The sequence below is a fragment of the Acanthisitta chloris genome, unplaced genomic scaffold (assembly GCF_000695815.1).
Source record: "Acanthisitta chloris isolate BGI_N310 unplaced genomic scaffold, ASM69581v1 scaffold18659, whole genome shotgun sequence".
Lineage (NCBI taxonomy): Eukaryota > Metazoa > Chordata > Aves > Passeriformes > Acanthisittidae > Acanthisitta > Acanthisitta chloris.
The window spans coordinates 8,285-31,224 of record NW_008692162.1 but is presented as its reverse complement, the minus strand read 5'-3'; the positions used below and the strand labels follow the sequence as shown (position 1 = coordinate 31,224).

General features: G+C 37.2%; 1 protein-coding gene across 1 annotated transcript; it reads right to left on the bottom strand.

Moving 5' to 3' along the window:
- Positions 1 to 354: 354 nt before the first annotated feature.
- LOC103809699 (protein enabled homolog) lies at positions 355 to 16,793 on the bottom strand. The gene is made up of 4 exons (XM_009082556.1): positions 16,632 to 16,793; positions 15,053 to 15,230; positions 3,934 to 4,023; positions 355 to 401 (listed from the first exon to the last, which is right to left on the bottom strand). The coding sequence occupies exons 1-4, from the start codon at positions 16,761 to 16,763 to the stop codon at positions 355 to 357; spliced, it is 447 nt and encodes a 148-aa protein (XP_009080804.1). The 5' UTR covers positions 16,764 to 16,793.
- Positions 16,794 to 22,940: the final 6,147 nt, after the last annotated feature.

Genomic DNA, 22,940 nt, shown 5'->3' with positions numbered 1-22,940 from the left:
AATCTGTAAAATAAAGATCTTTTCTTTGAGTCTATTAGTAAGAAACTGCTACCCTTGCAGTGAGCCTCTGAACTTGCACTATCAAAAACTAAGATGCCTCTCGCAAGATGTTATGAAAATCACACCATATCACTATATTTTTGCAGTCACACATCAAGTTTTCTTCAACAGCATCATCCCAATCTCCAAAACAAACTAAAACTGTACACAAACTTGAAATATTTAAACAATTACAACCCCTCCTAACATTCTGCTGTTGCATTTTGCAAACGTTTTTGAGTACTTACAAAAGAATTCGGTCAAGTTTTGGTCCATTACGTCCTTGAAGGACAGCAGGTGGCTTGTACACCTTCATTATCCTTTACTATCTACACACTTCCTCTGCTTCTGCTGTTGTTGGTCTCTTTATTTATGAAGCAGTGATGATTGTGAAGTTATTTATAAACATTAACTCAATAAATTCCCAAGTGTCATATTAGATACCAACTCAATGACTCATATTCCTGACAATGTATTTATCGTGGCTGGAGGAGAAGGTAAATTTACATGCACAAGTAGCACACACAGGCATGCCATGAACTAATCTTATATTTTAAAATGGTATTTGGCATTAAGTAACTCTGAAATTACTAACAAATATGCATGTCAACTGAAGCTGGCTCATTATCAACTAGTGGAATTTATAAACACTGCCTGACTACCACTGTGACAAAATGAAAAATAACCCATATAACATACAGCCCTTTCGGTTTGAAGATCAAAAATGGAAGTTGGAGTGTTTTAAAGCCTGTTATTACTGTAGTTAAATGAGTGCAAGTTAAGGAAAATTACAGTTCACTTCAAGTACTCCCTGAGAGGGAAAGCACACACCATGTGTTAACGTTTCTTAAAAGACAGTAACAAAGTTATCAATTCACCAGACAAAATTACTTCATTACACCTTATGTGTAACCTTGGCCTCATAAAAACCTCAGTGGTTTAGACTGCACATCTGGTCCTAGTGTCTTTAGAAATTGCCTCACTGCACAGTAAACAATACAAATATTCAAGTAAGAAGCTCTGAAGCAAAATAAATTACTACTTCAGCACTTTTACTCAAAATATAAGGCATCTGAATCCTTTCTGAAATACAGGAAAAAATCTTTCAACCAAAATAACACACTTTTGGCAACTACCTAATTTAATTTTTCAGTTCACAATTTCCCCAAGATTCTTGAACACTGGCTGTAAAATTGAAGGAGAAAATATCCACTGAAGAGCTCTTGTTATTATGCCACTCTTCACTGGTCAGCCCTTTGGCAAAACATTTCTGAGGAAATGTATCTATTTCTGCTAGGAAAACCCTGAAGCTACAAGCCACATAATTTAACTTTGAAATTAGTCCTGCTTTGAGCAGAGGGCTGGACTAGACCTCAACAGGGTTCCTTTTTTCAACTTAAATTTTTATGTAAGCAGATTATTTTTCTCCAGCTTAGAATAATTTTTTTCCTGCACTAACATGGGAGTCAGTTAAACACTACTAAATCCAGGTACACTAAAGGGGAGGGATATGACACTAGCACTAAAGACAACTATCATCAAGCCACATTTTAAAGAAAACTCCCACCCAATAGACACATTTCACAAGCCACAGACTTAGCAAAGACTGACTTTGTCCTGATCCATCACAAACCCCATACTCCTTCCTCACACAGTAACATTTATTCCCTTTCCTTGCATTCCCCGTAGTCTTACTGCTCCCCACATGATTCAAGTCTGCCCACACTGCCTTTACCCTTTACTGAGACTGGAAATGTCACTTGCAGATATGTTAAAAGTAATATATACCTAAACCTTTTCTTCCCAACTATTTACTACTCTCTACACTATGGTAGTCTGTTGTTCTTACAGTCTGAAAGCTGAAAGACAGTTACTACAGAAGTTCTACCTCAGAGTTAATTGAACTTCATTATACACATACAGTTAACGAGACTGAAGAAGCATTTGTGAAACGTTTTAACAAAATTACATCTTCTTCTCAAGCTTAATGACAACAGCAATAGCCCTTCCACAGACAATCTGGCTAGCAGCATGACTAAAGAGTCATTCCAGTGCTGTCCTCTATCAGGGGAAAAACAAATCCAAACCAGGATCAGACTTCAAAGAGGACGTTATATTAGATGAAAACAAGTAGAGCAAACTGATCAAATGAGAAAGTGATGCCATAAGAATGCTATCTGATAATATGTTCTTTGCATAAAATTTACAAGAGGCTTGCAGAGCTCTTAATACAGGGCAGCACTTCTTTTTGAAGAGATGCCTATCTAAGATACTTCTCTGAAAAGTATTACAGCATTATGCATTTCAGTTAATACAGCCTTCTAAAGGAACAGACAGGAAAGAAAAATACTAAAAGCCACTAGTGTAGAACAGGTAAAAAGAAAACCAAAAGAAAAAAGCTTCTTAAAAGCCTGTCAAAAGATGTGACAAAAAAAGACATTTATCTTGACAGCAAGCTTGCATGTAAACACATCAAACAGACAGATTCATAATGAGCTTCTTGCTATTTGTTTTTAAACAAGGTAACTTTCAGATAAAGTGATCCTTGCTCAGATTTAAGAACATACTACAGGAAAGAGACAGACAAGCATGATCAATTTTGGTATCAAAGCTTTGTTCAACATGTATAGCTAGTTTATAAAATCTGTAATATGAAGTATCCCATACTCGCCATCTGGATCTGCTCACCTTTTCATGAACAGACTGAATGCCAAATATCAAAACAGAAAAAACTTCAGTGACAGTTAGACCCAAATATATTATTTTCCAGTTACCACAGAAAGACATTAGGTGCATTTACACCATCAATCTGGACCACCTCCCACCTCCCACTTATTCCAGGATTCTGTTCCCTGCATCTGTACTACATGTGACCTAACTGCTCCCAACATTGCTTCAGGAAGGGAACAGCTAATCTCCTGGGAGTATTTTGATGGTAAAATAATCCAGGATTGCACCATAGGCAGTATGTTTGAGACAGTCCAAGGTCTTGCTGTTTTCACCTAACCCAGTCTGACAGGACTGTTCTACCAGGCCTTGCCATTTCATATATCTATATCCCAGACACTCAACCTACAGCACTAACCCATATTGCCATGGAACAAAAGTGGGCATATGGCACCTAGAAAGCCTCCTAGAACTTGGGCACAACATCGATACATAACCATTATTCAAAGGAATGGAAAAAACCCATAGGTTCAAAATGCTAAGGGTCTGAAAAATATCCCAGAGGGCATGGGAGAGGCTACAGTGGCTTCACATTAAAGGGAACAGCTTAGCTTGGAGGAGTGCCAGCTGGTCATGGGAACACAGACTAGTCACTGAGGGCAGCACAGATATAACCCGTACTGCTATAGCCGAAAGTTGTACTGCTAAATATTCCATAAATTTATGCAATAAAAGCAGAAAAAGAGTTTCTTTGCTAGAGAATATAGTATAAAAGCAAACAAGATTTCCAGTTGAATATTCTGATCTATTACATCCACACTCAGGAAGAAAAGCTGTCATTCAGGATGATTCAGTTCTCTACTTCTAAAGGTTAAAACTTTCTTCCTTGCTTGCTGCTTTCTTCTTTCTAAGTGTGTGTCAAAAACTGAAACCACAACAGTCACAGGAAAATTAGTCCAGCTGAAAATGACAACAATGAAATCTTCCAAGGCTTCCCCTCTGATCCTCAATTCTTTCCTGACAGGCCAATAACAATTGCACTGTCTGAATGTGTGGAGAGCACAAATAAGGGATTCAGCTACAAAGTTCTTAAACAGAGCTGCACTGATGAAAACTGCACACACACAAATGCTGCCCTAATCCAAGAGAGTAATTCGATGTACTTGGAGTTTCATTCCATTAAGAGTAAGCACTTTCTTGAATTGAACAGTTGCTCACTTTTTATACCATACCTTCTCTGGATTTCCAATTCTTCTTGTGATGGACCATTTTGTACTTGAGAGGGGAGCTGTGAATTCTGTCGAGGCAATGTAGGACCTAAAAGTAAAGAGTGACTATAAATTAATGGTTTGAATTTTTACCATTCAAAACAAGCACAAAATCCAGGAAGAAGGCCAGCCATCACATGACATGACAAGAACTGTTCACTTCTGCTTTTTAAGCCAAACAAGCTCAACAATATAATACAGCAAATAAAAATTGCAACAAGTGTTACCTTAGGCATTTACAGAATTAATTTAGTTCACAGTGATGGAAAGGTTTCACAGAAATGCAAAGCAAATTTTATATATGATGGAATTTGACAAAAGCTTTGAAAAGCACTCCAAGTCTAAGATTTTCTTAAAACAATGAACAGTACTCTTGCAGGAACAGAAAAGGCTCAAAAAATTAAAACACTCACCTAAATAGAACACTGGAAAAGGAAGAGAAAAACAAAAAGAACAAAAAAAAAAAAGAACAGGAGAAAAAACATCAGAACCTTATCACCGCAGTGAGAGAAGGAAGAAAAAGTATGTTTCTACAGGTCAAGTCAAAATTTCTGCAGATTTTTGCTCATCAACTTGGACCAAAGACCTTTTTTAGAGAGGTAAGTATTATGTCCAAAAGGAGCAGAGGCATATAACAAATGTACAAACTGTGAATTCTGCTACGCACGAGAAATGCAAGAGAAGGACATGCAAATTCACCTTCAGATGTTACTGATGGGCAATTCCAATCATACAACTTACAAACAACTGTATATGCTAGATCTCTCTTTTAGAAAAAAAAGGCTTTTCCATTTTCTTCACAGTATTTACTGCACTAAATTATTTTAAAATAATAATTAACTGAAGTAAAGAATGAAGAAGTGTGGAATGGAATATATGAGGCCATGGATGCACTGTTTCAGTAAAAATGGGCAGTAAATCAGGAAATTATTTAGATTGTAGCTATGCTTAAGATTCCAGAATTTCTAAGCAAGCAGAATTAAAATGTATCAAGTTCTGAAAATGTCCCAAAACAAAACAGTAATTTCTTGCTGAGATTCTACCAAACTAGTTAGAGTGATGGAGTTGCAATAAGATCTCAACCATCTCAAATATCAAAATATAAAATTTGTTTCCCATCTGAATTTTTAAAAGTCATCCAAACTCATGAAAAGACCATGTGTGATCCACTGCCACACCAAGGACAGGCAATCTGCCTTAGACTCAGCAAACAAGTGCCCTGTTTAATAGCTATGCAAAAAGGTTCATTTACTCACAACGTTGTAATATTGTGTCCACTGTGCTCATAAAGACAATTACTCATGAAAATTATAGAAGTCTACACTATTTCCTGTACCTGACAGTTACAAAGTTATGTAGAAACTTATTTCTAGAAGATAAAATCAGGAAGTGTACTACAAAGGTGGTGTCTTCCTTATTTATTCTTTTCAAGCAAGCATTAGATCCCTGTACCTAAGTACGTGACGTTGCCCTGGATGTACTATTTTTCCTTGGAGTATATCTAAGAGAAACCCATAGACATAAACCTGTAGTATTTTTAATGCAAGATTTAACCGCAATGATAATTAATAATGATAATTAATAACTGAATTATCAGTAAGTAGAAACATCTGTCATATTGCTCATCTGGAAAACTTTTCTGCTTTAGAACTTGTAAGGCACACGTCCTCTTCTGTCATCTCCCCTGGTGTGACAGGTGGAAGGCTTTAATGCCCATTAAGCCATGACCACAGCTCCCAAGCAGCCACACTATTTGCAGCCTACACCATGCTGCAGCCTTTCATGGACTTTTACAAGTAGACACAATCCAGCAGCAGCTGTGTTGCAGCTTAAAGGTCCTATATACCACTACTGCTTGCCATGTCTAATAAAATGCTTGGAGTAAGTCAAAGGTTCACAGTTTGAAGTGCAAACTGCAAGTAATATTTGATATGTGATGAAACTCCCTTCCCATTCCTCAGTATGAAACACATTGACATAAAAATTACTAATAAAGAACAAAAATAAAAAGAAATGGCCATATTCCAAACACAACTAGTTTGTGCTGAAAATACATAAAAATGAAAAGTTCAAGCTTCCACCTATTTAAACCTTAACAGTATTTAAAAGGTTTTTCTGAACAAGGTGTTGTCATGCTGCAGTAGCTGAACATGGACCAACACTCTAACCTTTCTACCAGTGTGGCCCCCACTCTTTTGCCAACACCTCTGGAAAACAAGCACGTAGCCTCCCTTGCACTGGCTATTCCAACCAACCCAGCTACAAGAAAACCTGTTCTCACAGCCTCAAACTTTGTTCTAGAGCACTGTCTGCCAGAAAATTATGTTCTCCGTCGATTCTGCATAAGGCAACCATCAGCAAGTCAACGTAGCATAACCCTGGCCAACCTACTCCAATTATGTGCTTCTTTCATAGCCATGCACACAAGAGAGCAGAACACAATTACCTGCTAACATATAACTTTGTGGGTCTAGTACTTTTTATATATTTTTTACCATAAGAAAATGCAACCTCAGTATACCAAAGGCTACCAAGTCATTTGGCCTGTTCTCTTGACAAATCTCTCTCAGCAAGCATAGATTCTTAACAACCACCATTCTAATGGACATTGGCAAGTTAAAGGTACTTAGCAGGTGGTTTTATCCTAGAAAATTTATTACAGCAAGCCAAGACCACCAGTTCATTGCTAAAATACAAGTGTCTGGGTAGTGGGGCAGGTGGTATATTAAATAAGCAGGAGCTAGCTAATTAAAAACTCTCTCAGAGGCTTTTGAACACTTCAAAATACTTCAGAAATATCAACCCCCAGGAGAAATACCCACAGAAATTCCTGTGGAAATCACCTGGAAAAAAGCTGATCCTTCTACAGGACCACTTTATCTTCAGAAACCAGTAAAAGCCAAGTAAGAGACAAGGCTGAATGGTCTATTCATTCTGAGTTTTAAGGGAAGACTAACATCTTTCTGTTTCTAAAGACAGCACAGATGGTGCACTCCGCAGCACACACTGACAGAGGATATAATTTCATACTAATTTGTTCAGCAGCCATTCCAGTTTCAGTGCTTTCTGTTTTTCAGCTTATTCTCACCTTTGCATCACCCCTTCTCTGTGATAGTTCAGGTGACTGCATGGTGAGACATGGACTGGAAATCTAACAACAAAAAAACAGGAAAAAAAGCCCACATGAAGCACTTTCACCAGCCAGATCAGAACCACATCTGGTTCTCATGCAGTCAACGCAGACAATCGTGCTGGCATAGGTCAGAGAACAACAGACTGCTGGGTACTACTTCAACCAAATTAAGCATTTCAGCCCTAATTGACTTCTTACATCTGTATCTCCTTTCAAAAGCTGAATCCATTTCAGTTGCACAACCCTATGAAAGCATAATTAGCAAGCTGGAGATGGATACACATGGTTTCTCCTCCATCACCTCTTGGTTCCTCTGTTCCTTCCAACTACACTGTCTGCGCTTTGGAGTTCCACTCCACAGCCTACCCCACTTCTTTAATGTCACCTGCATTATGTTATCAGTGTTGTCATAGCACCTGGCTGACATTGTAGACATCACATTCCTAGAGCCCTAAAAATCCCAAGTATCTACAGTTCAAGATTGGAGCAATACCTGTACTACAAGTTATACAATGAGCTACAATGTGTATTTTCATTTGGCTAGATAGGCTTGCTTGGGAACTGGTAACATAAGGATGGGTGAAATGGTTTTTGGGGGGACTGCTGGCAGTCAGATCACATGGCATCTTCCTCAGAACCCTGTAGGCCCTATGGTTCAAAGAAAGCAAAAAACCAAAAGACCTCACTCCTGAAATTACTGTACAGCTCAGAGTACAGCATTAAAAGACTAACTCTAATTTTTGAAAAAACATAGTACAGTTGGGTCAACTATCACACATCAAAATTTCAGTTTGAGGTGAAGATCTCTATTTTCTCCCCAGAGAAACAGTTTATATAAACAACTCTAATTGAGAATTTCCACTCTCATTTCTCAGTATGCTAGTGACAAAACTAAACAATACACCAATTATGTAGTCTGATATCCAAATCGAAGTATGACTTGATTTTTCAAAGTCTTTTCAAAGACTGAAAGCAGACAGTGAGTTTATTTATACATGTATGTGATACAAAGATAAGTGTAATAATTATAACTTTTATAAACTATTTTCATTAAGGACTGTGAGTACACCTAATCAAAGACCACACCCCAACCAAGAGTTCACAGCCACAGCCAAAAATATGTATTTCTGTCAGAGAACATACAAACTTATTAAAAAGTGTTTTACTAAATGCTTAAATGTTTTCTGAATGAATGGAAAGCAGACTTTTCAGAAATCTATTCAGAAAGTAATAAGAACAACTATTATGGTGAAGTACCTTCTTTTCACTTGTCCCTAGCTCCTTCTCCTCCCATTCAGAGCCTGTTCTGCTGGAGGACCTGACAGAACAAAGCCTGGGGAGACTCACTAACCAGCTTTCAGCAGAAGCAAAACCGCACCACTCCTTGAGACCTAGACTTGTGTTATATGCAAGACTATGATGGCCAAAAACTAGGGCATTAAGTGACAACACTGTTCTCTAGTACGTCTATTCAGGTGAATCATCTTCCAGCTAAGACTTCCCTTTCCTTCAAACACCTACTTCCTCACGCACTGTTACCATTTTCTAAGTACCTTTGGCTGAGTTAATTTACTCATCACTCTATACTTGCAAGTAAAGGCTTTCCATTTCGCTCCACAAGCATTTTTTACCTGATTAAGGTAATGAAAAGAGGAACAAGAATAACAAAAATACTCCTTAAGATACATTCCAATTTAAGTAGAGGTAAGCCTCCTATCAATGCCAGCAGAGGCTCCTATCAGTGCCAGCAGAGCCTTGGAAGCCAGGTGCTGATAACCTGGGTGCTAGGCTTGGCTCAGCACCAGCGAGCTGGGTGACTTCCAGCAAGCTTCCAGTTTTCCTCTGCTCTCCCTTTCACGCAAGAGGAGACAAGACACAAAACTTCAGCAGCAGAGAACTACAGTTGCTTAACGAAACTACAATACCACCAACTTAAAAAAGCAAGTATTGAAGTTAAATATATCAATATCATCAACTGTGTGGTACTTATTATTTTTCCCCTCCTCCAGTTCTGCTAACATTTGTCTAAATAGCACTCTGATAGGTGATGACTCTTGCTATTGGTGTATGAAACTATAGAAATGAGCCTAACAATGTTGTATTTCCATAACTATGATCATGATTTTTATGACAACACCTTGTTCCCAAAAGGCAGATTAATATAACTACAACTTCTACTGGTAATATTTTTAAGACAACCATATGAACCTTCAAGATTAAAATATACTGACATTCCCCAATGTTTATAAACAAAACCTTACCCACAAAATCATGTACTTCTATTTATATTTGCCATGCAGTTTAGACCAGCCACTAAATTTTAACTAAATTGTTTGGGTTGTTCACCTAGACTTTAATGCTTTCATGTGACATAATACTAATTCCAAAGAACCACAAAAATCAGAAACACCATATGGACAACCCTTAAAAGTCTGTATAACACTGAGAATTTAGCAACTCTCCTTTCACTTCCATGTACCACAACTAACACTGATGATGTTTTCAATAAACTTAGGTGCAATTAAAAAAAAAAAGGAAGTACCTTGTCCAATGAACAGCTGGGACTCTCTATGTCAATATTTTGGCATATAAATCAGCATTAGTTATTCAGGATTAGCTGTTACAAAAATCTAGAAACTACCAACATTTTTTTCTTTAATCAATTCCACACTTACAGGAAAAATCTTGTTAGCAAAACCAGAGATATTATCCAACTTCTGACAACACAGGTAATAATACCATCATGTTACTCCTGTTCTGACAGGGAGTGCTGACAGCCTGCTCCAGAGGCTTTCTAGGAGTACAGGTACAGCATAATTACTTCACTGCTGTAGATTTTTATTTCTCTAAAAACAAGCTTTAGCATGATGTGAACCAAAACAGCATGAAGAGAAACATCCAAGATCCTCCCCGAGCCCCACAAATATTTTTCTCACTTTAGTCTTTTGTAGACTCTACATATATTCCAATTAGGCAACCCCAATTTTTGTTTCAGTTTGCATTTCCCAAAGATATTAAATTATTCAATCCATGATATGAGTGCATTCCCCTATCAGCAAGGATTTAATTAACTATCTCTGCAGTAAGAGAAAGGACTGCACATCAGTATACAGCTATGGAAAAAGCATGCATGTTTTCCCCATAAAGGTTTGATTATTTAATAACTGGACAACCCATCTTCTAGACTTACTAATGTAAGAGAAATTCAAAGAGCTTGAACCAAGGGCCTTTTTCCCCCCAAGATTAGATAAAATATTGAGAAACTGGAAACAAAAGAACCCTTCTGTTTTGTTTTCCTCCTCTCTATTTTCTTGTGAATTAAAACCAATCTACAGCAATACTAAGACAGCTTCACTGAAGCCATTCTTTTCCCTTCCTTTATATCCAGAACATCCCAAAATCTTTTCAAGAACCAATATATAACTGCTAAAGACCAATACAAAACAGCATTGCCAATCTTACATATATGTAATTCTATTAGAAAGAATTAGAGTTGACTTATTTATGTTGTATGACATTCTTCAGTTCTTCTTTTGCCACTTTCATCTTCTGCAACAAACAACTCAAAGTACCTCCTCAAATGCAAATTACGCATAGATAAATCTCATACTTAGTTTATTATTCTCTTAGCAAGGCTTTCCTGAGATTGAAGACAGATGCCACACAAACCAACATCAATTCCAGCTGAACTAGAAGGAACTTTCTGCAGCAAAACCGAGTATGCTACTCCTTTGTTCCTCCCATCTCCACACTTCCCTTACTTGCCCTTATTCCTTCAAAGAAATAATCCATTGTCTCACACATCAGAGAATTTTCTCAGCCATCTTATTACCCTTCATTGAAGATTTTTCTCTCATTCCAGAGCCACTTTGATTGCAACACTGAGCTGTACTTAAGGCAGATATGAAATTTTTCTTTGCGATGTAATGCAAAGTCTTTGCAGAGAGCCATCATCTTCAGACAAATCAGTTACTGGGTATCTGAACATACTGCACACAGCCTTAAAGACAGAAATCCTCTTCGAATGACCTCAAACTGACGACACATACTTGTCATTTGATGAAGCTTTGACCAAGACAAACAATTATTTAATGAGTAAGTCTTTCAAAAGTTTCCTAAATGAGTGCCAGAAAGAAATTTTGGTTAATATTTAATGTATCTCCTAAATAGCATAGAGCAGGAACCTGCAGTATTAGTAGTCTACCTTAAAATTCCAGTGAAAAATGCAGTACTTTTGTGTTGTTGTTTTTCTCTTCTAGACTTGCAGGTGGCTCACAATCTGCTCAACTAGCCATCAGGAAAATGAGGTCTGGTTGAATAGCTAATAGCTAATGCAATCATTCAAAACAGAGCAAAGTTAAAGCACTTTGACTTTTACATTTATTTAAATCACTAGAGTTCAAGCATAAGAGAAGTTAGAATGTTCACATGATCAGCCCTGTAAATCATGGGGAAGATAAAAACTAGGCCCACTGAGTTTTACAGTTTCACTGATAAGGCACAGCCATTGGTTTGGAGTACTGGGAGACAAACTTGTACTGTTTTGTTAATAAGAAAACTAGCAGTTCAGTAAAACCTTCAGCTTCAGAGACTTTCCCTCTGCCTTCTGAACTCACTGGAATGACAAAAAGCTCATCCCTGTGAGCTCTGCGGTACAGACACCCAGTGCCTTTGCCTCAGCTGCACCAGATCCACTAGAGGGAGATCCTAAATTAAGCAACCTCCAGTTTTGCCAGCAGCCACCAGAAGAGCAGAGGATGCCAACTGCAAGCAAAGATCAATGACATTTTTCAAATATATGCAAGAGAAGGAGACCATGATTTAATTTTATTATAAGCCACATGCAACAGCTGACTTGCAAACCAAAAGGATGTACACAACATGATCTTTATTATTCCTCAGAAGTAGTTTAGATTTCTGTGAACCCTTACATAAAATTTAAAATTCATCTACAAGCTTTATGAATTTCTGCATAGTATGCTCAGCTAACATTAAAACTGCTTTCCTTTTATAAATAAAATACAACATAAAATAACCAAGCTAATAAAAGCAATTGCCAAAATGATAAAACAGGGATACTGCAAGAAGCAAACTTGAACTCTAAGCAATTCTAGAGTAAAAGGAAAGTTACCTATATAGCATTTCCTTGTCTGACTTGAGTTGGAGGTTCTATATGCCATTTTAGATACACTAGGAAACACATTGATTCATTTAAATTATTAGAGACAAGTTGTCTTCAAGTACAGATTTTGAAGCAGCATCATCAGCATACCAACTAGGACTGCATGTGTTAGAAATTTTTAAAAGCCTAGTAGATATATTCAAAGAAACAAAACCATCAATATATAATGTATCGATATTCACATATTAGCACAAATTCCTTTTATAACACATCACCTTCCAACACCTTTTCAGAAAAAGGCCAATTTGTTTATAAAAGATAGGCAGCTGCAATCCATTTCCTAAAATGAAGAGCTAATATTAGAGCCTCAGAGACAGTGACCTAAGTAAATATTCAGCTATTTCAGAGATGTTGGGGGGGGGTAGGGGAGGGAATTAACTCTAAGGATTCATTTCTAGTTGCACTTTTATGAAATTATACCAACTATAGAGAAAAGAAATGCATTAAACTTTGAGCAAGGAGTCCAATTAGTCTGTTTCTACACTGCAAGCTATTCAGTATCCTATTTCCATTACCAAAGCAGGCATGTTAAGAAAGATACTTTTTACTTCTTACACTGATACAAATCAGAAAAATTAAGTAATATGTAACCTACCAGCTGATAAAACATAGGAACACTTGTTGACAGTATTCTAACACACAGACATTATGAACTTTAAGCACTGTCTGGAAATGGTATGAGGCTTACAGAGACCGTATATGCATAATTAGGAATTTTATTTAAGAAGGAGTAGTGCTAAATTACTGATCCTCAGACATCTGCTGAAGTGATGCTGATAATGTTAAGCTTTGCATTTATTTCATCTTGATGTAAGCTAGAACACCTGTGTGTCTCCGACATAGGTAAAGTGATAGCTAATTTTCAACAACTACAGTCCTTCAGGGCTGACAGGAGCTAGGGAGGAACAATTATCTCCTGTGCCCACCATTAGCTTGTAATGCAGCTAATTAATGCATTTTGACTCGTGCCTACTGCTACCTAGTCAAATCACAAGAGGGAGAAACAAAGTGACTATCTTACAATTCAGAAAACTTAAAGGTTACAACCAGTCACTTTCAAACAAAATTACACAGCTTAATTCATGTCCTTGTCAGACCTACATCTCAAAATAGTTAAGACCAAACTATGTCGACAACAGCACTGTAGCCAGCAACCAGGCTGTGATACCACAGCCATACTCAACTCAACATAGCTGTTAGCCCACATATACGTTGCATGAAGCAGCAAGGGAACTAGTCATTAGAAAAATCACAATAATCCACAAAACTAAAAAAAAAAGACACACTGACCAATGAAAATACGAGCACTATCATGCCTACCTATGTCATTTGAGCCTCTCTAGTAGCTCAGTTTTAGTGTTGTGAGGAGTTAAACCAAATTATGAAGATATGTATATACATATGTACACATAACACACTGTTTGAAACATGTTGTACCAAACACTTCAAGTACAGCTAAAGAAAAACAAACCCCTCAAACTTGTGGCAATTACCATAAATCAGGCCTTTTCAGACTTTACATCAAAAAAGTAGAAACCAATACTTCAAGTGTTCACACACGGTGGTTGGGAGACAGGTGATAAACAGTCAGAATGTGTGAAATGTTTACAACTGCGTAATCCTTAGGGAAAGGAGAACTGAGGGATTTAGAAGAGAAAATATCCAACTGAGAGGTGAGAGAATGGCAGTCAGAACTGGATTATTTTAGCAGGCAAAAAGAAACCTTACAACTCTAGCTACCATTTCTATTTTGGCCTCATATGTTGCATAACAGCATAAGCACTGCAGAATTTATCATCTGTAGTCTAGATAGGTTAGCTTCAAAAGGTGAGCCTTGAAACAACTAGCAGAATAAAAAGCAACTTGATAAAGTTACCTTTTTTGCTGTAGTTGAGACAGCCCTAGTAAGGTTATCTACAACATCTCTTCTACACAAGAGAAAGAAAGCTGGCACAGAAGTGCCATCTCTTGTTACACAGGCAATCTTTAAAGTTTAATGAGGACAAAAGAATTCTATTTGGTTACAAGAACACAAAAGACTGAGTCTTTTAAAAGAAAAACTCCCTCTGTGTGTGCCACAGCATTATATTGATCGATTTGCTGAAGAGCCTACCTAGAATGTGTTACAGATACCACTGGTAGACTGAAAGCCACTAATTTTTCCACCAGTGTTTTAAACCATCTGTGTCACCCTGGTCTCCAAACAAATTAAATGATACACCTGTTGTCTAAATTGTATGCATTTGATGTCTCCAAGCTAGAAAATTCTGTATGGTAAGAACTGCCAAAGAGGATGACCTGAATTTCAAAGTTTGGAGGAAAAAAAAACCCCTCGTATTTTCATAATAAGCCAGCACTCAAAGAAGCAAAAATACCAACACAATAAGAACACTGGATGTCTCTAGAAATCCTGAAAAGTATCTTAATTACGAAGTACATGTTTCTTGGTCAGGTCTTTTGATTTTGCTTCCTTAAGAAAAAAAAACCCAAAACCAAAAACCCAAGCCAGCAGTTTCTAAATGTAACAGGTAACATGAAAATGGATTTATTTGCTAGGAATTGCATTAACACAGATAGCAGTCCAGTTGAGACTCACTATTAAGAAGCAGTAATTAGGTAGACAAAACACTCAATTAAAATGCCTACAGGCTGAATCATGATTAGAAACAGGACTTACTGACTTCTATGCACAATCATTTGAACTTTTTTCCATTTCTGTATTTGAACAATCTTAGGGAAAAAAAATAGTGAAGAGACTCTTACCAGCTTCCTGTGAATTTAATACTTCTAAGGCATGCATCATGGCACTTGCGAAGACATTGGCATCTTCTTTGCTGCCAAAATTCAGACCATACACCTGCCTAGCATCACGCCACTGGTGGAAGGTCTGCGTAGCCTGATTGTACTTCAGCCCTTTTGGAATGGCACAATTTATTACCACCTAAAATAATGTTAAAAGAAATTATTTGTTTAAAATTGCTGTTGCATCACAAGTTTCAGCTTTGTGTAGTTTTATCCCTTAACCATGTGAGTTAATTCAGGACCCATAATCTGTGTAGATCAGAATGCTGAAGCACATAACCATTTCAGTTTTCATTCCAATGCTGTATGCAGCGATGAGAATACACAAGGGCACTAAGGAGATATTTTCTATCAACTTTTGTAGCTTAAGTGTTCTCTCTTCAAAAGATGCAGCGATATTTTGTAACACCAGTGTAGTAACATCAACAGTTCTGACTTGCAGTAGCAGACTACTTGATATGACTATGCATTTGGAATTCAGAATCTCAGTCTCCCATGAAATCCATGGAGTACTTGTTAGAATTTTTTTATAACCAAGTCATCACCTTCTCTCTGTGGCTGCTGCACTCTGTGGCTTGCAGGGCTTTCAGCAGCAGTTTATGTGAACTTCGACAATGCATTGCAAGGTATCATTTTGCAAAATTGTTATGGCTCACACAAGATGATAAACTTGAGCTGGTAGGACAACCATTTACTACAAGCCATCCACTAAGAGGATCCCATTGCACGTGGATAACTATATGCTCTCACCTTTTTCTGCTGAATAATGAGAGAAAAAACCACCATGCTTGCTCTCAGCTGAACATACATTTAGTACGTGGAATAAGCGTTTAATGACAAATCACACAAGAGATTATCATTTTATGATTCAGGTGTGTGATAAATGACCAAGAACAGACCAAAAGAATTCTATGAAATGCTGGGAGAGAGGAGAATAAATATAAGAAGCTTTCCTTAAACATAAGATTAGATTTTTAGTCCTATCCCAAGTACCACAAGGCAGAGCATATTTCAAGAGTGTTAAATTTGCTGTTTAATCATGATCTAGTAACTTCATCAAGTAAATTAAGTTGTAATCCCTGTTACTCTCTTCTCAATCTCTCAAAGCAGTAGATGATCAGCACTACCAAGCGTCAGTCGGTTTTTTGAACAGAATTATCTGGGGAAATGAGATACCATGCATCTAAGTTTTCATAAGACAAAAAGAGCTACAAGAGAACTGCTGCTGTGTACACTGACTGCAGCTAACAGCACCGAGTAGGAACAAAGAAAAGCTTTTAGGTTGCCACTTCACCTTAAAAAGAACCAGATGACTTCCATGTATGCCACTGGCCTTTATAGCTAGAACAGTAGAACAGTAAAAGAGTACACAAGGACTATCACCTTGGAGGTATGTAAAGTGCTTAGTTCATAGTGAAAAAGCAATAATATAGTTTTGCTACTTCGGTTAAAAACCCCCAAACAATTTATCATTTACTGGTCCCATAATTTTGATGAAGACTTATTTCTTAATACTCCAGATTTTCAGAAATTCATTTACCTGATGATCCTGAATCTTCCTGCCCACTACTCTGAATGTGTTGTTGCCTGTATGATGATATATATGAACTCTGCTGAATCCAGTTGATCCACCAGCTGGTACCCATTTCTTATTGGCATCATCGTAGACCATTACAGCAGCTCGTGCTTGGCAGATACTCTGTTCACTGTTAAAATACAAATGTTTTGGAGGAGAAAATAAAATTACTTACGGCAAGCCATTTTTTTTTGGTCAACCTTTTATTTAAACTCAAAATGTTGAAGCAATACTCCTTGCAACTTGCTGAAACATCCACCTTTCTGAATACAGAAGCACTAAAGCTCTGAAATTTTGCTAACAAGTGTTCATTCTGAAAAGTTGTGATCAAGACAGACAGGCCTAACTACTTACAAAATCAAAAAGATATTTACTCCTTTTTTGGCACTTTCCTCTGCTGCAGGTTTCTTCTCCCTCCTTTCTCCTCACCACCAACCATGCCTTTCAATCAAATGCCATAACCATACACAAAGTTTTCTGCAAAGACTGAAGAGCAAAGAAACTGGAGATGCATTAACTTCATACAGTTTACATTTTCCAGTGGCAAATGAGAACTGCAAAGTCCTTGTTTCTTTTAACATATATAGAAGAAAACAAACACAGGCAGGATAAAGCTCAGCACAAAAAAAATCTGGCTTGTAAATTAAATGCTTTTTGGTTTTGACACATTTTAAAACAGCTGATACCTAGATATAACATTTTCTCCCCGAGAAAACATTCTATTGATTACTGAAGACTGCAATTTCATCAGATTGCTATCACCAGCTAATCCTGATTATGCCAGTCATCTGGAAGCTAAGGTACAGCCAAAAGTTAAAAGGGAGCATATCATCATGTTAGAAACAGATAAAATCAGGACCATAAACAGACCACTCATTAGGAGAGGAAAAGGTAATACTAATGCAAGTTGTCCTTATGGGAAATGTCCAGGTGCAGACAGAAAATAAATATAGAAAGGAACAATTTCTTATTAGTAAGTCAGATTCTCTCAACATACCACTCCAGCACATCCAACGTTATAGAAAGCATATGCAAGCCTGCAATTTGGAAAACTGAGAAGGCTGAAGAGACATGCATTCTTCACAAGTTACAAAGGGAAAGGAATCAAGTATTTCTTCATATTTTATGAAGAAAGGAGAAGATGACTGTCCCATGCATCTGTCTTGGGCTTTTTTGTTGTTTTTATTGGTTGGTTGGGTTGAGATTGGTGGATGTGTTTGTTGGGTTGCTTGGGTTTTCTTTAAAAGACCATGCTGAATTTCCCAATATCTTAATTCTGCCTACCAGCACAAGAAAATTCTGCAGTGTATCCAGATGTTTTGTTAACTTTCAATACTGGCATTTTTGAGAAAACATAGCACGAATTTCTATCCAAGGCACTCCAACAATTAGAGAAGCACTCAACACTGGAATGCGTTTCACAGCTAGGGCAGAAGAGAGAATACTGAGACTATGTCTCCTATGCATGCGAAGGATTCAAGATCAAATGAACAAATATGAACTTCATTTTAAAAATGCACATGTTCTAGTGTCATTGCCTATTCAATAACTAGATCAGAATGGGATTACAACCTCTAATTAGGCCACCCTTTTTCCAGCCGGAAACTAGTTCAAATTGGGGCCACCCTTTAAAATGATACATACATACAAGACAGTGCTTTTTTTTCAAAGCATAGTTTACAGTTTAAACCAAAAAGGACCACATCTGATCCAACAAGAATGATTAGATGTGAATAAAATTAATTCAGTTACAACTTTAGGTGTTTCACAGTCCCATTAAAATTATGCCACAGTTAAATAAGGTTCTCGCACTTTAGAAGAGGACAATGCAAGAACCTACTGGATTTTTTTATTTTTAGATATTTTGGCACACATCTTACAGCTCAAGCCTAGAAACATTCTGTGCTGTTCACAAAGTACATGACATATAGTAGTGGTTTTTCTAAAATGCCTGACAGTACTACAGTAAACTTGGAGAACTTCTGAACCCATAATAAATTTTTGCTACATTTGAATTTGGATCTATCACAAGCATGATAAAACATAGACAACAGGACCTAGATACTGATTTGGAAGCACAGACATGTGGTTCGCAGAGTTCTTGACAAAAAATAACTTCAACTCAGTCATGTGCCAGACAGACTTAAAAAAAAATGAATTAGATTCTATTAAAAATTGAAACTATGATTCTAAGCTAATATGTTCCAATTACAATGAAGGTAGAACCAGAGAGTGAGTAATGGTACAGTGACCAGAACACTTAATTAGGAGGACAGACCATCAAAGTTCAGGCATTCATATCCAGAGCACTCTCACTGCCTTGTCTTAGTCCTTCCACAGGACTAACTTTATAGAAGTATTTTACATTATTTTACTTAACATACCAAGAAGGAAAAAAAAAAACACCACCCCTATTCATTTTAGAACTATCTGGTATTCAAGTGGCATACTTCACAAGTGCAAATAAGATGACCTTGAGTAGAATTTCTAGCTTTTCTTTAACAACTGCTAAACTATTTTTAGTTCCATTTCTCAGGCTATGCCTTACAACTGGAAATATTACTCAAGTCTAAATCTCAAATACTTCATGCTCCATTTAAAATAAAGTAATTTTCATAACAGGGAACTATTCTTAACCATAATAAATATATGAGATGATTCACATACTTTTAAAAATGACAAATACAAACAATTTCCAGTTGACCTGTTCAATCACTATACAATAAACCTTCTGCCTTCATTTCACACAAAATCTATAACTGAATTTTCAATATTCCAGATGTATAATTTTCATATCCAGATATCAGTTTGAAGGTGACATACTCTCCTCCTGCCAGCAGTGCCCACTACCTATCACTTTGTTTACCAGACTGCAACAGTAAAACAGAAAAATGAACCTATCCCTGTCAGAAACAAATTAAATCATCACATCATGTTAGCCTTTTTTCAGGGTTCAATAACTGCATATTACTAGATGTAAGGGAGATTTATTCTATTATTTTCTCTTAGTAACAAGTTCTCTGAAGTGATTAACTTTCATTTTGAAGAAAAGCATGGAGGCATGAGCTTTAGCAAAGACTCTGTCTGCTCTTCAATGGTCATTCAATAGTTCCACATTTGAATACAGTATATAGTATATAATAGCAATTAGACGCCATAAAGTAACTATTTAATTTTCAGGAAAAAAAACCTTTTAAAGAATATAATGTATACTAGAAGTCCACTAACTTCAAAGGGCTACACGAAATCAGAAATTCATGCTGTTAGCTCATTACTATCTTTGACAGGTCTAATGAAAAACAAGGTGTTTTCTTTCCACAGTCCACCTTTCTCTAGGAAAATGTTGAGTTTAACCTACAGACTGTCAGCAGAACCTGAGCCAGTGCTCTTGTATTCTTCTACAAATATATATGAACTTAAGCCAAGTGAATTAGAACAGTATCATTTATTATATTTCTTGCCTTTCCAGTTTATTACTCTTCCCCGCTGTACTTGTATCAGGAAACAGGTCTTCACTGATCTCAGTATTTATACATGAACTCTCACAGTCCACAGGGTTTTCTGTAATATACATGTCCCTCAGGTGCAGGAACTGACCTTAAGATGCCAGGATGACTTACTTCATCCACTGCCCCAGAATCACTTTGATCACAAATGCATATTTTTCTCATGGCCAGATTACCTTCCACTAGTGGGAAATAAACAAATTTCCTATAGCCATGTTACAAAAGAAAAGAAAAAAGGGTCTTCATCTATTTGCCATGTCATTAGGCCTTCAGAAACATCCCACAGGGTTTATTTGCCTATCTACAAATTTTCCTCTTTCTGGTGTGGTGTAATGGTTCCAAAAACCATTACAACTGGATTAGCCTGCACCTACTCAATATGAGAGCTCATTAGAGGATGCAGGTGAATGAGCAGAGGGATTCATCTCCAGCTTCAAATGCTACTGCCAAAATGCACAGCTGCTCAAAGAACTGATTGCTAACTTATCAGGGGAGTGGGCTGGGGATCTGCAGTGAGAATCTAAATAATAAAAAATAAGAAACTGTATGTTCCCAAGTAAACTTACCAGACTAAGTAATATAAATTATTTCCAGAAAACAAAAATTCATACAACCTTAGGAAACAAAGTGTGCAAGCTCTCTTCCCAAAATGTAAAGCTTGACAAATAGCTGGGTAAATATATATTAGAAGGAGCTCTTCTCTAGACAAAGAGGTAAGGCTCTGATTGTTAAAGCTAACCATTATTCTGGGTAAATCCACCTACAGCAATACCATATAAAGCCAAAGACAGGGTGGCTGGTTTCCATTTGGGGTGGAAGAGTGGGGGGAGGTCTGGCACTCAAAAAGCTCACACAAAAAACCACAGTAGTAATGAATCATTAGTATAAGATTATTCTTATGGGAGAATATACTTTCCTCCTCCAGTTATGAGATCACACAGAAAGCTCAAAAACCATAGCAAACTGAACTCTAACAGACATCATTCTTTCGCCCAGATGGAATGTGTTCATTCTTTCACATACCAACTTCTTAAGCGCAGTGCACAATGACACCAATCCACAGTCTGCTGACCTAAGCCTTATTTTATTTTCCCCTCTCCACAAAAAGTGGATGCTTGGCTTTCCTCTCTCAAGAACTAAAAAGGATAAATAGACTTAAATCGTCACACTCATATGGAAAACAGCATGACTGCAGCCACAGAAAAGATCATTTAAATATACTAACGAAAGCAAGGAAAAGCTGTGATTGCTCTGACTCTCAATCTTTAGTATTTTTGTCATAGATGTAACAATGAGGGTTTTGAAAATTACTTCCACTGCCACTACTTCTGGTGATTCAGGGGTGGCGTTCCCCCCCGCCCCATGTTCTCAATTTACAGAGATGGAAAAACATGTTCTTAAATGTGCAGTCTTTGTGGGGCAGAAGGAATGGAAAGAGACTCTGATTCATCAAACGCCTGTTTAGGATTTTCGAACCATGTGGCACAAACCTAGAAAGAAACTCCAAACATTTCTAGTACTAACATCTTAAAAATACACATTTTTCAAAAGCAGCTAAATGCTGGCCCAGATACCAAGTTCAGTATCTTGCTGGTAATGTTCTGCAAGACAATTTTCCCTGCTTGTTCCTGAACCCTGACTGGCACATTCATGGTGAAAACATGTGCTCTCTGTTGTGCCATTAAAATAAATCAAAACCAATCAACCAATAACAACAAAAACTCCACAACATACTATATACTTGTACCACTACTTCCTATTAACTAAAACAGACACACTATAGACAAAGTCATCATGTATTCAAAGATGCTCATTTGGCTTAACACAACAGTTAAACTATTTGTTAGGATCTAAAACGTAACACAAATATTTCTTACATCCTCAAATATGCCCCTCCCGTTATGGTCTGCTGAAAACCAGACTGAACTTAATTACATAGATTAATGTTTATTTTGGGGCGTATGGGAAGGGGTGTTTGTTGAAGGGGTGATGTGAGAGGGTAGAGGGGAAGAACTTTGGGTCACTTTAGTTTTTAATTCATAACTGACTGCTTTAATTTTACTCATTTCTTCAACTTTAGCACTTAAGCCAAAAGGACATCTCAAAGAAAGCTGAGTATAACAATTACCACCTCCTCCTTGCCAATTAGACTAGCATCCACACCACCAACAGGACATCGTGCAAAAATATAACCCACCTGAGCTCAGCAAAGGTTAACACAATAGTTCTTAAAATAAATTAGTTTTCTCTAATTCATCCTCAGCTGAAAAGTAAGAATCTCAACTTTTCCTGCCTTACTAAAACTAGGTGAATATGCTGCTGCAGGGGAACATTATGTGCTTGGTACAGCAGAAGGAACTATGCTGTGCTATGCTACTTGCATCCAATTTCAAATTATGTGGCTTGCCCACTCCAACACTTCAGCTAGTACAGATTTTACTTGCTATTTAGGTGTTAAAATAAGACTCAGTGAGGACCAGCTGATCAATATGACCTGTTTTCATGCGAATTCTTCTTCAGACACTACAACCCCCCAGAGGACCGGAGTGCTTGTTGATTACTTCTAGCAGATCAAACTCTTAACAAGAGTCGCTTTTCAAATGGGAGGCAAATGCAGAGGGAGTAGCTCCAGACTGCTTCACTAACAGCTCTCCTGCTAATGAGTTAGTACTTGCCTGTGCCTAGAAAACTTTTGATTGATAACCGAGAGATTCATTCATCTCTCCCACTTTTCTGTCTCTGATAACCAAGAGATTCATTCATCTCT

Excerpts from the sequence above, each read along its gene's own strand:
- LOC103809699 (XM_009082556.1), bottom strand. The coding sequence starts at position 16,763 with ATGGTCTACGATGATGCCAATAAGAAATGGGTACCAGCTGGTGGATCA. Across the intron at positions 4,024-15,052 it reads ATTAAATTCACAGGAAGCTG|GTCCTACATTGCCTCGACAG; the intron begins GTAAGAGTCTCT and ends CTTTACTTTTAG. Across the intron at positions 402-3,933 it reads GGAAATCCAGAGAAGGTATG|ACCAACAACAGCAGAAGCAG; the intron begins GTATAAAAAGTG and ends ATAAATAAAGAG.